The sequence below is a fragment of the Lynx rufus genome, unplaced genomic scaffold (genome assembly GCF_022079265.1).
Source record: "Lynx rufus isolate CCGP_SWC_20201006 ecotype Redwood Valley unplaced genomic scaffold, mLynRuf1.p SCAF_1, whole genome shotgun sequence".
In the NCBI taxonomy this organism is placed as follows: Eukaryota; Metazoa; Chordata; class Mammalia; order Carnivora; family Felidae; genus Lynx; species Lynx rufus.
In genome coordinates this window covers 53,578,915-53,594,846 of record NW_025814823.1, presented here as the reverse complement: position 1 = coordinate 53,594,846, position 15,932 = coordinate 53,578,915, and the positions used below count along the sequence as shown (strand labels likewise).

The 15,932-nt window shown below is 35.4% G+C and overlaps 1 protein-coding gene across 1 annotated transcript in view; it reads right to left on the bottom strand.

The window, feature by feature from the left end:
- The window catches only part of NDFIP2 (Nedd4 family interacting protein 2), a 64,379-nt gene that overhangs the window by 7,547 nt on the left and 40,900 nt on the right, over positions 1–15,932 (bottom strand). The window contains exons 5-6 of the mRNA XM_047081012.1: positions 11,870–11,963; positions 3,638–3,762 (exon numbers count right to left, since the gene is read on the bottom strand). Coding sequence (XP_046936968.1) covers positions 3,638–3,762; positions 11,870–11,963 — 219 coding nt within the window. The remainder of the gene's footprint in view (positions 1–3,637; positions 3,763–11,869; positions 11,964–15,932) is intronic.

Sequence of the window (15,932 nt, the reverse complement as noted above, 5' to 3'; positions counted from 1 at the left end):
TATTAAAAATTACGTTGTTTTATCTACTCTGTTTTCATTGGTCTCCAAACTGAATCTGATTTAACTAAAAATGATTTTATCAAATGGAGACTTGCCCTCAAGTCTGAAATTAAAAGTATCTACCTCCAACTTTTTTTGATAATTATTTCCAACTATCCGTTGGTATTTTCCACAGAAGCATTTTTAAAAATCCTATAGGTTTGGTAATAACCAAAATGCTTATAAACTGTAATAAAAATATCACTACGGAGGATGCAAATGTACTAAAGATTATCTAAATCTATTTTTAAAACCTTAAATATTTCCATAGGAAGTATTTATAATTAATAAATCAACTATAATCTAAATTCTCAGCTTAGAGTTTCAAAAATTTCAGAGATTAAAATTTTTAAAGTGCCACTATAGATGCAAATTCCAGACTCCTACATCATTAAAATAAGTACAAGGGAGAGCTAAAAAATTAGGAAAACATAGCTTGTAAAGTAGGACTGCACTATATTTTTTAATCAAGTGATTACTAATTATAAATAAAAGATTTTCATATGGGTTTTAGAGTCTATAAGAACGAAAAGAAATAAAGAAGCAAAGCAATACATTTAACTAATATTTAAATATATTGTAGAATATATTTAATAAATAATACTAACAGGCAAGAGACAACCAGAAAGAACATCATCATTCTTCACCAAAAATATTTACCAAAGTTAGTTTTTATTTACTTCTGGGTAAAAAATAGAATTACCTTCACCTTGAAATCAGAGAGACTTTGTAAAGTCCACTACGTAAAAAGGATAAACTAATAAGCTTTTGTACTCATTAATGAGTGAGCAAAAATGTTTAAAATACCAACAGTCGCAGGGCTGAGCCAAGTTGGGTTTTTTAATGAATAAATCCATCATGTTGACTGGCCAATCACAGGATGCAAAAATCAAATTTTGAAAAATAAATTAACTGACAATAGGAATTTATCTAATTTTATTTTATTAATGTAACACCAGCATTTTATTGTTTACATCCTGTCTACTTTCAAAAAGAGTTGTTAGTTTTTAACAAAACACATATGCATTTTCAAACAAATAATAAAAAGATCAAAAGCCGTAGACAGAAATAATACCAGAATTGGCTAAAGATATTTACATTAAATCTGAGGTTCATGGCAACTCAGAAACAAAAAGAAAAGCTGCAGTATGATTTATAAATTACTTATTGTCTAATAAAATAAAACAGGTTTTTAGGAGAAACCCTTTCTCTCAGCACTGAGCTCCACAGGGAATTTATTGTTTGGAGCATTAATAAAAGTCAAAATGCAGTGTCATAGAGGCAGTACAGAACCAAGAGAACATGCACTGAACTGGGACCAAGCTAGTTTCTAATTCACATACAAACTATGGGATGTGGAGCAAGTTATTAGACTTTTTTTTATTCTTAGCTTCATCGTCAATATAATGGCTGCATTGTCATGAGCATCACTGATACAGGTAGGGGGTCAAGAATTTCATGTTGGTAACGAATTCTGCTTGGAACATAGTAAGTACTCAATGAATGGCTGCCATTATTACTTTATACAAAAGATCTTTAAAAATCCTTTTCTTGTATCAATTCTCAGTATACACTAAAGGCATGACATTAACCTTAACTCAGTAGCAGTACTTTATTTTTTTTAAAGGCACATTTTATGGTTTTGGGTTTGTTTTTTTTTTTTTAGTTTAGTTTTTTTTTAGTAATCTCCACACCTATGTGAAGCTCGAACCCACGACCCTGAGATCAAGAGTCACATGCTCTTCTGACTGAGCCAGTCAGGTACCTTTCAGTAGCGCTATTATAAAGGGAAACTAAACAGTCCTGGTGATCAAACTTGACGCTAGTATATACCTTACAAAGCTTTGAGCACCTCTAGTCTTTGAATTTAAGTTCCCCACCTCATCACATTAACTGGAGTTAATTACTAGATAATCAACCCCCTCCCAACTAGGGCTACTATGGGAGAATTAGGAGCTAATACCCCTAGGGCATAGGTTGCATATAATGGACTAGACTACCTTCTTTTTTATAAATTTAGAATACACAAATTTATTAAGCTTAGGAGAACTGAAAAAACAGTCCTCAAATCATTTTGTGTTCTGTGACTAAGATGAGAAATCCTATTTGAATAACAGTAATTAGTTCTATTACTAATATAACCATAACCAATGGACATATCTAACTTCAACTCTTTTGAGGTTCTCTAGTAGTAACTTCTACATCATCTACTCCTATATCATCTCTTTATATTTGTATGGTCCATAACACCTTAACAGATTTCTGCTCATCGTGGGAATCCACTCCACAACTTTTGAAATGAAATTATAAAAAGAATCTGCCAGGGGGCTATTCTTACAATGGCTCTAGTTTTAATCATCTTAGAATCCATGCAATAAGGTCTCACCCAAGAATCAACTGATTAATAGCCAAAACGTTAATCTGGTCTGAACACAGACAAGGTCTGATAAGATTACTGAAACTCTGGGAGGCAGTAAGTTTAAAAATAAAGCAAAAACACATTAAATCCAGTTTTAATTTTTTAAATCAATTTGATAATATAGCTGCATAACAAGTGTCTGAAGCACGTAAGGGAAGCTGACATTTTACTATGTGACTGTACCGAATATTTTAGGAGCATTTGAGCACTCATTCAATTAGAAATCAATGTTTAAATAAATATGATTTGTTGAAATTATGCATTTTATCAACTGTAGAATAGCATTTAAATGTATAGGTTACTTGTAAGAAAACTTATTAAAACAATAAATAAAGGCACTCCTGATCATTCTCCTAGGCCTTACCCTAAAGAAACCAGGGAAAAGGCTTCATAAAAAGGAGCCAAAGGGGGCCTTCAAAAGGCAAAGAGCTGGGGGAAAGCTATGCTAACAACACTACTGCTGGTGGAATGGACACAGAAAATTATTATGGGACAAGCTTTGAGATGGGAGAAAGAAGAGGACTTGGCATTATCTCCCAACACACCATCTTGTAAGTGATAAGAAGTAGACAGAGGGTGAATCCCAGGAACAACAGAGAAATGAGAAGAAAGGCTGAGAAGGAACATAAAGGAAAAAAGGTGAGTTCTGATAGCCACCTCAGGGGCCTTAGTTTACTTTTGAGTTCTTAATGCTACCCGCCCCCCAAAAAGAGTGGGAAAATAACTAAATCCATGACAATTTACTAACTGATAGAAATTTTTTATGTTTTGACTGATCACAATAGTCATAGACACAGTTTACTGAGCACATTTGTGCAGCAACTGGGTGAATACTTTAATTCTATCACCTCTAAGACTCACAAAAATCTTGAAAGGCAGCTATTACCAACCCATTATGAAGAAACTAATGCTCAGAAAAATTAAAAATTTAAGGTTAGAACACTGATATAAATAAGACTCAAACTCAATTTTTTCTGTTTTCAAAGCTCTTTCCACGTAGTAAACAAGCTCTCATTTAAAATGTTCATCTCACAGAGATCACTACAATAATAAGAGGTAAGAATAAGTCTCAAAATAATTGAACTCCCAGACATAAAATGAACATTCATGAACCACAGACAGATTTTCATACATTTTAATTTTAGAGATAAGAGTAATAGACACTATCAAAACACTCACCCTAACGATAAGGATCCATTTGATCAATGAAAGTCCAAATCCACATATGGCACCATATCTTCCAGCTATGGTATTGGTGATACAGAAGGATAAACAAAACCCAAGCCAGTTGAAAATAAATGCCACTAAAAGCAAAAGAAGTAAAAAGTTCTTTTAAAGATCACACTTTGGAAACAAATTAACAAAGACGTAATATTAACACTACTTTACTGCACAATGGAAATAACACTCCCGTTTCTTTTGACTCTGTACCAATTAAGTCTTCTTTATAGACTGTAGTTTACCTTTTGCAAATGTATTAGTTATTAACTATACATTAACAAACAGGTACGCTTGGTTTCTTGTCAGTTTGGCCAAGAGGAATCAATTCCTTAAAATGTGTCACCACTAGGTTAAACTGCATTTTTAAACCAGCTAATAAACCAAGTCACAGGGTAGCTCCCTTGTGATCCCACCCTAAGCAATCAGCCAACCAAACTGGATTTTTTAAAAAGCAATATTAAAGATGAATCACATAAATTATAAAATATTTCCAGAGAAGATACTGTTCATTGCCTCTTCCTCCTACTTAACAAAACCTGTTTTTCCCTCTCCTGAAGAATCCACCTACCTACAAAGTCTTTAGGGAAGTCTGGACTCCATACTTAGCTCCAAAAGGTGAATCCTGAGTAGTCTGGGGGGGAAAAAATCACAGGAGGCCAAAACTCCCTGCCATTTTTTTTTTTTTTTTGAAATAGGATTTCTGAAAACCATTCTTCAGTTCTTAAAAACACATCAAGGAGATGGAGAATGGAATATAGGTTAAATAACGGTGGCTCTAAATTAATCACTGTTGAATCTGAGTGATAAATACATAGAAGTTCATTACATTCTTGCCTAGTTTATGAATTTCTGTGTGTGTGTGTGTGTGTGTGTGTGTGTGTGTGTGTATGTATATATACATACTGTGTTGTTTTTTTTTTTAAATACTGCTTCCCCCAGATGTCTAGTTTGGATGTGATACCTGGAACAACCGCAGGGATCTTGCTATCAGCCTGAGGATTAAACTGTAACTCCAAACGGGCTAGAGAATGAAGGAAATCCAGGAGGAGCAGAGCTATAGCACTGATACTTGCTACGGCTGGGATCTGCTTGTTCATGGATTTTCTGTTTTGTGAGATAACCTCCTAACTATTTAAAATAGTTGAATGAGGGTTTTCTATTTCTTGTAGCAGAAACCATTCTGACACAGGTCCTTGAGATATAATCAGAGTGCCCTGTGTCCAAGAGAGTAACATTATCAAATAATAACAGTAACAACAGTAAAACCGAAAATCAATTTGAACAGAACTTTGTCCTATATACTGCCCATCCTCTTACCCCAAATATCTCCACCCAACTCTCAGGGTAAACAAAGTAAATTACCTAGAGAAATGCTGACTTTTTCAGAATTCTGAAGACAGAGAGGAAACATTTTAGGATAAATTTAAATGAAATAGCTATTTCTTCAAAGCAATTTCCCTACTCCTGTAATTTCTTCCTTCCCAATGTCTTCTATAATTTCTTCTTTCTCCAAATGCTTTCCTGATCATTTATGGTAAGCTATGTTATATGGTGCAACAGTCAGGAGAATGAATTTTGAAGTAAGAGACCTGTGTTTGAGTCAAAGTGTACTCACTCACTAGATAAATGACCTTGGACTCACTGCTGACTCTGGTGAGCCACAGTTCTCTGATCTGTAGTACTACTTCACAAGGCTGATAAGGGGATTAAGTGAGATAATCAATTTAAAGAGTTTAACATGGTATAGAATCTGGCACATGGTGATCCCTAAGGAAATGTTAGCCATTATTACTACCCATACAAGATGATCTCTTTACAGAACAGGTTATATCTTTTCAAAACAAAAAACAAAAAACAAAAAAACAAAAACTCAGGTGACACTACTGGAAATAAAACTTGTTTACACTCCACATTTTCTTTTTTGTAAACCCAGATACTGATCAGTACTTCACTGTCCTCTGCATCTGTTATCCAGTGCCCCCCAGCCACACTGCTTCTTCCACTTGCTCCAGGCCCCTACCCTGCTCTACAAAGCAGGATATTTACACTTCAATTAATTAAAATGACAGGAAATTTAAAATTTAGTCCCTCAGTCACACTAGCCACATGTCAAGTGCGCAATGGTCACATCTGGCTTGTAGCTACCATATTGGACAGCAGAGATACAGAATATTTCCAGCATCATAGAATATACTATTAGACATAGCTGTTCTACATCCAATGGGTTAATATTTGTGTTATCTGTGGAGAAACCATGCAACAGCTTTATGTAATATCTTCCTGTCTATTTAAAATAAAGAATTTACATTAATAAATAGCAGTAAAGATTCCCAACCTATGTGCCATACGTGTGCTGTGACTGGCTGAGACAGTTACTCTCCTCCTCCTCAGCGGGTGGGTGAGGTCTGGGGCAGAGGACAGACTGCCAGCAGCCATGAGCAACTTATTACTTTATCCCAGTGATGCCTCAGTCTATCATTTTACAAGCATGTCACATGGTTAAAACACAGGAAGCACTGATGGGGAAAATACAAAACAGCGAAATATTCCAAAAGTGCATTTTCACCTCTGAGCATGTTTAGTTCAGGGGAAAATTCAACATTGTTTTCTTCAAAATCAGATCTACTGGTATCTAGTACACATACCACTGTACCCACACCAGAAATAAGATCCAAAAAACAAAAAAGTACCTATTGAGTCATCATGTTTTCTCTTTCTGCACTCTGCCAGCAGCAGGGATTCCTACAAGCTATGCTCGTGCAATATAACGTATTATGGACTGAACTGTGTCTCCTTAAAACCCTAACTCCCCAGTGTGACTGAATTTAGAGATAGGGCCTTTATGGAGATAATTAAGGATATAAAGGTAGAGCCCTAATCCACTAGGATTGGTGACCTTATAGGAAGAGGAAGAGCACTAAGGGAGCTCTCTCTCCACCCACATGTAGAAAAGAGACCATGTGAGACACAGCAAGACAGCCGTCCACAGCCAAGAAGAGGACCCCTCACCAGAAACCAAATTTTCCAGCACTCTGATCTTGGACTTCTAGCCTCCAGAACTGTGAGAAAATAAACTTCCACTGTTTAAGCCACCCATATGGTGGTATTAGCTCTAAGAGACTAATACATAACTTTATCTATCTGTAATTGATTTAAGCACTAGGAAAAAAACAAAGTTGGTGACTACTTGAGTGTAGACAGATTCACTTTTTAAAAAAAATTTTTGAATGTTTATTTTATTTTTGAGACAGAGAGAGCATAAGCAGGGTAGGGGCAGAGAGAGGCAAAGACAGAGGATCTATAGAGGGCTCCGTGCTGATAGTAGAAAGCCCGATGCAGGGCTTGAACTCACGAACCACAAGATCATGACCTGAGCTGAAGTGGGATGCTTAACCAACTGGGCCACCCAGGGGCCCCAACAGATTCACCTTTTATGGCCTTGGCCTATAAGATAGCAAGTAAAGCTGAACAGGTCTTAAAACACAGAAAGGGCAGAAGCATTAAATTCTGAATCCTCTATGACATGTCTGAATTGGCAAAAAAGAAAATAAATGTATGCTAAACCTTAAGTGTGTAAAATCCATAAAAGAAACATGTAGTAGAGGCAGGTGAATGTAATATGCCTAGGGAAAAAGACAGGAACACTTTTCTTTCAGCTTTACTTCATTTGTGCCATGTTTCCCTGGAAACTTAGGACAAAGCTTAAAAGGCATAGGGCACCTAGTCCCCACACAGTCAAGGCCCAACATGGAATCCAAAGAAGGAACAGACTTCCAAAACCTATATTCCTTAGAAAAAATAAAACTGGGGGGAGCAAGCAGCTACAAAGCAGGGCAATTAAGAAAAGTTGGTAAAGAATGCAAAGTGTTGCTCCAATTACACTCTCCACAGTCACGTTCACAGTGCCCTTCTTTGTATGAAAGTGAGTCAGACAGGTTAATGACATTTGAAAGAAGGCTGCCAATCAGTTTAAATCATGTAAAAGATGAATTCTCAATTAAGGATGTGGAAGGAGAACATTACTACAAACTACCTTCACCCAACAGCACTCTATAATTTATGACATTTCACATATTTTAACTTATTTGATCTTCTCATTAGCCTTTTAAGAAGGGCAAAGTCAGAATTAATTCCATTCTACAGAAGGACAAATTGAGACCTAGAACAGCAAAGTGCCACATAAACTCACAAAGCAAGTAAGAGGTATAGGTAGGATAGGCACATCCAAGCCTTTCATGTCTTCTATGCAGTGATCTCTTTCTTACATATACCTCCCATCTACAGAAAGAGGGTAGCAGAACAGCCTAGAAAGCAATATTGTACACTACAGTTATCCATTAATAAGACTTTACTTTTAAATTTTCAAAAGCCACAAGACACTTATTAATTACAAAAGGAAAAAATAGTGAAGAAAGCTAGCAGACACCACCTTAACCTGATGAGAACTGACATCACCAGTAAAAAGACATAACTGGATCACTGCCTCCTGATACGATGCACTGAGAAAGACACATCGTGTCTATGGTATTTGTGTAGCAACTGGGCGAATGCTTTAATCATATCACTTCTAAGCCTCACAAAAATCATGAAAGGCAGCTGTTACCAGCTCATTATTAAGAAACTAATGCTCAAAATTACTTAAAATTTAAAGTTAGAACACTGATATAAGTAAGACCCAAACTCGATTTTTTGTTTTCAAAGCTCTTTCCATGTAGTAACGGGCTCTCATTTAGTAAAGTTACAAAATGTTCACACCACAGAGATCACTACAGTAAGTATAAAAGGTAGGAATAAACCCTAGAAGTAAAGTTATCTAAACAGAGTCCATTCCATTTTTAAGCACTAGAGTTCAAGGTCATTTCCAGACTATCAATTATCCAATGAATACAATCTTAATTTCTAGCTTTTAACTAACAACTGACTTTCATTCCATTGTCTTAAGAAGTCTGTTAAACAAGCAAGTTAGGCATGTATGAGACATTTTGCTGTGACACTTCAAGGGATTATGAAAAGCAAAAATTATCAAGGGATACATACATTTCTTTCTCTACATTTTCTGAACATAAACATGCAATTATTTTACAAATTTATGTGTAAACTTTTTTCAGGATTACATATGGTAAGAGACTGAAAAATGGATGTTGAAACAGAATAGGCAAGAATTAAGCCACCAAAGAGTTTTAACTGAAATATTCTTACTGATATTCACCGTAGTTTGTATTCACACAACTTTTATTACCTGAAATGCTTAAGCTATAAACCATATTAAAGAAAATCTATTTCTGACAACCAATAAGTATTGGTGAGGATGTGGAAAAAAAGGAACCATCACACACTGCTGGTAGGAATGCAAACTGGTGCAGCCACTGTAGAAAACTCTATGGAAGTCCCTCAGAAAGTTAGAACTTAAGTATCCTATGATCCGGTAATCACACTACTGAGTATGTACCCAAAGAATATAAAAACACTAATTCAAAAGGATATATGCTACCCTATGTTTATTTCAGCATTATTTACAATAGCCAAATTATGAAAACAGCCCAAGTGTCTACCGATAGATGAATGAAGAAGATGTGATGTGTACACACACACACACACACACACACACACACACAGGGTAATATTATTCAGCCATTAAAAAAAAATGAAATCTCGGGGCACCTGGGTGGCTCAGTCAGTTGAATGTTCGACTTCGCCTCAGGTCATGATCTCACAGTTTATGGGTTTGAGCCCTGCATTGGGCTCTGTGACAACAGCTCAGAGCCTGAAGCCTGCTTTGGATTCTGTGTCTTCTTCACTCTCTGCCCCTCCCCTGCTTGCACTCTCTCTGTTTCTCAAAACTGAATAAACGTAAAAAAAAAACTAAAAAAAAAAAAAAAAGAAATATTGCCATTTGCAACAACAAGGATGAAGCTAGAGAGTATAATGCTAGGTGAAATAAGTCAGAGAAAGACAAATATCATATGATTACGCTCATGTGGAATTTAGGAAACAAAGGCAAGCAAACGAAAAAAAAAAGAGAGAAACAAACCAAGAAACAGACTCTTAACTATAGAGAACAAGCTGACGGTTACCAGACAGGAGGCGGTGGGGGAGGGGAATGGGTGAAATAAGTGATGGGTATTAAAGAAGATACTTATGATGAATACTGAAAATGTACAGAACTGCTGAATCACTATATTGTACACTTGAAATTATTATAACACTATGTATGTTAACTGTACTGAAATTAAAATGAAAAATTTTTAAAAATTAAAAAAAATCTATTTCTGAACCACAGATATAGAAAATAGAACAGAATCTAGACAATAGCTACTATTAGATAGTGGAAGCATGAAAAATATACCAAGTTGCAATTTGAAGAACAGCCACTAGATGGTAGTGATTACAAATAAATCTATGCTCATCAAAGCAAATAAACTCAAACACTGGCCTACAGTCTACCACAAAAAAATATATTAGGAAATGAAGTCTGAAAATAATATATATTTTTACTCTTATAATATTGGTGCAGTACTTATAGAATGGGATGCACAAAAAAATAAGGTGTAGAGGCATTAGTAAAAATGCAGTAAAAGTAGGTGATTTACACTAAATATATTAAATATATTTATATTAAATTATATACCACCACAGGCCAAATAAGGTCAACCACGTGTCTAGGTTACCAAACACAACACTGTTTAATCAAGAAAAATGTTTTCAAATCTAAAAAAAAATAAAGGTTAAAAAGATAGCAGGGTTAAGTGAAATCGAGAAATAGAGAAATAAACACTAAGCTCTGAGTCAAATAACTAGATGGTATTAAATCACATTTTTATTCCTAAGAAACAGGTCTTTATACTAAAAATAGCCCAATTAATTTAAATTCTCTTTTCCAATTAAGATTTTTAAAAGCTATAACCATTAGAGGAATTAATATTTATGCTCTTAGCAAAATATGTGGAAGACTTGATAATAAAGGCTTACTAGTTAAACTAAAACTAAGAAAAAAGCCAGTTTACTAGACTGACAGCACAAGACAGTAGTTATCTGTAGCCAAAGTGTTCCTTTCTACTATACCCAACATTGTATCTAATTACAAACTTTAACTAAAACCACAAGATTTAAATATTGCATATACATTAGCTGGCTGCGAAGCAGAACATAAGGTACTAAATTTGAAGAGAAAACGTAACCATCTTCCCACTAACCTACCATTTCTGAGTGGTTATCTACTTCTATTCTTCAGCAGGTGAAATGAAAGCAAGCAAGCAAGAAACCATTTCAAAACGGAGGATTAGTGATTTCCCAGACTCAAAAGTAACTCAAGAAGAATTTTCTATTTTTAAATTTGAATGTGATACTTTAAATAAGTAAAATATTCCTCAGTTTTATTATCAAAATAAACATTATACTTAAAATGAATGAAATATGCATTCTGTGAAAGCTTGGTCATTTAACCAGGTTGAGGGCAGAAATTCACCATATCCTAGTCTAAGAAATTTACTTACATGAATATTGGGTTTCTAAAACTTAATTTTAGCAATTAAACAATTCAAGTGTCATAATATTATGTACTGAGTATACTATATGCCAATCCCTGTATTAGGAATTTAAATAATAAGACTATAACACAGTCTTCCCTCAAAGCATAAAGCATACTTTATAAGTTCAGATATTAAACTAAGAATTCTGCAACATGTTAAAAAAAAATCTTACTTAGGTTTCTGGTCTTCTAATCACTTACCATTCCCCCAAAGAAGACATACTTGATTTCTTTTGTGTCTCAAATCACATTATTCCAGTTGCCCAAAATATTTCCTTTTCCAACCCTTCTTTCGTGCCTTATAAAGACGCTCAAATGGAAGTCCTTTGCCCCAAAAGCAGAAGTTAATAGTTTCATTCTGCCTGGTCCTACATCACTGCATGGACATGCAACATTTTTCATGCAAAAACATATTTAGCTTAAATATGCTTATATAACTCTATACAGTCAGTATCTAGCATAATGATTGCAATACACAGTTGTGTTTAATAAATTCTAGGATTTTTATGGTCTCACATGATCACATATCAGAAACAATTTATATTTTACACTAATTAGACACACTTTAACAATATTTGCCTTTCTTCACTATCTATGTTACTTTAAATACACATGTAGCCAGTATACCCAAAGAAACAATGTGGAAATGAAAAATCACTTACTGAAAAACGCCAGCATAAAAATTCCATCATTACCCACTCGGAGCTGGTCTGCATCACTAAAGTCATCTCTTGGTTGACACTCTTCCTCCTGAATCTGTAAAACATGTAACATTAGACTAGCACACTAAAAACTAATTACAACTTTATTATCTTAAATATAAAGATAAAAAATTAAATAAAATCAAATGTCCTCAATTTGTTGTATAGACAAAATGATACAGAGAATACAATATCTGGCACAAAGTAATCAAAAACATTAGCAAGAATTCATTTTTCATGGGCACCCTTAAAAAGGGTTAAACAAAAAAGATAAAAACTAAATACTGGATTAATGAAAATGATATCAAGAAAGGTGTGACTGACACTGTGCATTTGCATCCAATGGGAAAGAGGAATTTTCATGATCATTGGTGGAGTCTAAATTATATGACCTCTATGGCTGGCAACTTGGCAATATTTATCAAAAATAAAAATGTAACCTACAACTATATGGTCAATTAATCTTCAACAAAACAGGAAAGAATATCCAGTGGCAAAAAGACAGTCTCTTTAACAAATGCTGTTGGGAAAACTGGACAGCAACATGCAGAAGAATGAAACTGGACCACTTTCCTATACCATACACAACAATAATTCAAAATGGAGGAAAGACCTAAATATGAGACCCAAAATCATTAAAATCCTAGAGGAAAATCCAGGCAGTAACCTCTTTGACATTAGCCGTAGCAACTTCTTACTAGATACATCTCTCCGGAGGCAAGGGAAACAAAAGAGAAAATAAACTACCGGGACTTGATCAAAATAAAAAGCTTCTGGGGCACCTGGGTGGCTCAGTCGGTTAAGCATCTGATGTCGGCTCAGGTCATGATCTCACAGTTCATGAGTTCGAGCCCCAGGTAAGGCTCTGTGCTGACAGCTCAGAGCCTGGAGCCTGTTTCGAATTCTTTGTCTCCCTCTCTCTGCCCCTCCCCCACTCATATTCTGTCTCTCTCTCTCAAAAATAAACATTAAAAAAAATTTTTTTAAGTAAGTAAATAGGGGCGGCTAGGTGGCTCAGTCAGTTTAGCATCCCACTTTGGCTCGGGTCATGATCTCGTGGCTCATAAGTTCAAGCCCCACATCCAGCTCTGTGCTGACAGCTTGGAGCCTGAAGCCTGCTTCGGATTCTGTGTCTCCCTCTCTCTCCCCCTCTCCCCTGCTTGTGCTCTGTCTCTCTCTCAAAAATAAATAAGTAAATAAATAAATAAACAAACAGCTTCTGCACAGTGAAGGAAACAAAACTAAAAGGCAAACTATGGAATGGAGAAGATATTTGCAAATGACTTATCTAAAAAAGGATTAGTATCCAAAATGTATGAAGAACTTATAAAACTCAACACCCAAAAAATGAATAATCCAATTAAAAGGTGGGCAGAAGGCATGAATAGATTTTTTTCCAAAGAAGACATCTAGATGGCCAACAGACACAAGAAAATACTCACCATACTTCATCATCAGGGAAATGCAAATGAAAACTACAATGAGATACCACCTCACACCTGTCAGAATGGCTAAAATCAAAAACACAAGAAACAACAGGTGTTGGTGAGGATGTGGAGAAAACAGAACCCTCCTGCAGTGTTGGTGGAATGTAAACTGGTGCAGCTACTCCGGAAAACAGAATGGAGGAAGGTTCCTCAAAAAGTTAAAACAGAAATAACTCTATGACCCAGCAACTGCCCTGCTAGGTATTTACCCAAAGAATACAAATATACTACTTCAAAGGGAGACATGCACCTCAGTGTAGCATTATCTACAATACCCATATTATGAAAACAGCCCAAGTGTCTGTTGATTGATGAATGGATAAAGAAGACATGGTACATACATACAATGAAATATTACTTGGCCATAAAAAAGAATGAAACCTTGCCATTTGCAATGATGTGGATGTGATGTGGAGCTAAAGACAGTATTTTGCTAAGCGAAGTCAGTCAGTCAAAAACAAATACCACATGATTTCACATATGTGAAATTTAAGAAACAAAACAAAGGATCATAGGGAGAAAGAGAGAAACCAAGAAACAGACTTAACTATAGAGAACTGATGGTTACCAGAGGGGCAGGGGATGGGTCAAAAAGGCGATAGGGATCAAGGACTGCACTTGTTGTGATGAGCACTGGGTGTCATATGTAAGTGTTGAATCACTAAACTGTACACCTGAAACTAATATCACACTGTATGTTAACTGGAACTGAAATAAAAACTCTTAAAAAAGAAAAAAAAAATTTACCCACACACCCTTTGACCCAGCATTCCAGTTCTTGAAATACTCTGTACAAATTTACTTCTTATATTCCCACTTACAAGAAATCATGTATTAAAGATAATTTGTTGCAGCAATGTTAATAAGAACAAAAGATCAGATACAATCTAAACGCCCACCAACAGTGGACTCTTGTCAGGAGACAATTCTTGATGAGTCCTTCATGTTTCTGATTGTCTTCCAGGTGGAGGCAATGGCTGACCTTCTTCTGTACTATCTTTTCAAGGATGTTTATATTGCAGACGGCTTTGGAAGAGAGAGCGTGTCACTCCCTAGGGCAGAGATGTGGGCATGTTTAGTGACCATTAAAAATACACTGGGTTCACTAAACTCAAGGTTCCACACTGTGTGTGGAAACATTACTTGGTCCTCTTTGTGTTTCTTAGTGGGAACTGAGGCTCAGGAGACTGGTCAAGAAAATGCTAATATATTCATGGCAGTCTCACTACATACACTGCCAAAAGAAAAAGACTTTCAGAACCATGTTGCTCATTATTTGGGCCAAAAGATCCCTCAAGTACTCTGCAATCATATATCGTAGAAAATTCAGTGATTGGCAATGACTAAATACACAATAAGATTTTGTATAATTTCAAGTTAATTCAAGAAATAAGCATTAAAACCCAGTGTAAGCCCCTCCAAACCAGTCAGTATGATAGCAAGAATATAAATATTTCATATTTTTTCTAAATATCAGTCCAGATATTTTTATCACACATCATTTGTAAAAAGAAAACATATATGCAAAGATATCTTTTACGACATTAACAATGTAAAACATACACACATCAACACACGTTTCAAAATAATCTGATAACTTTACCAGAGAGGAATGACCACTAAATTACAGTAGCATAATTGATTCCATGGAATTTCACTCAACCATTAAAATAACAGAGAAACATTTATATAAAATGCTTAAAAAATAAAAGAAACTCTGTGATAATTTCAACAACATTAAACACAGCTTTATAAATCCCAAAACTGGTAAAAGACACCAATATATTTTAAAATGAAAAGCTGTAAGAGAACAAGTGTGGTATTTTCTTCTTCCTAATTTCTTTCTCTTCATTGCTAATTTTTAAAAAGTATTCAACTTAATAAACTGTAATTTATTAAATACCAAGTATGTGCCTGATAATAGTGAGGTGCTAGAAATGTAACCACAAGGTCCTCGTCCTGGAGTTGCTCACAATTTATAAAGTGTTAGTTTTTGTGTCAAAAGACAAGTTACTGACAAACTTTAAAATAAGGTACAAAAAAACAAACACTGCTCACTATTAGGTTGTAAGATAAGACTACCTGGTGAATAAGCCATGTTCTAAAAGCTTTTCCTCACAGAGAGCAAGACAAGGCTTGCTTCTTTCTTTGGAGAGTTCTACCCTACTGTGTGCAAGTTAGGGCAATAGAGGTCCCAAACTTGCTTAACATCCTTTTTAAGGACCTCTGCCATTTCCAAGGTCTCTAGAGAGACACTCCCTGAGAAAAAGAGTCCTTCTGGTTCACGGAGAGTGCATGCATGTATACAATGCATGGACAACCACATATGTGCCAGGCAACCTACAGTTGATTTTGATAGAAACTCCACACTCTATACAGATCTATGCTCCTTCTCTATGATTCTCTCCTCCAAGCACCAAAAAACCCTTATTGACTGAGCTGTATTTATGCCACGGTCTTAACAAAGACTTGCTTTCCCCCTCAGAGGGAAAAGGCATAAATAATAAATTTGAGGCTTGCTGTTTTTACTTATGTGC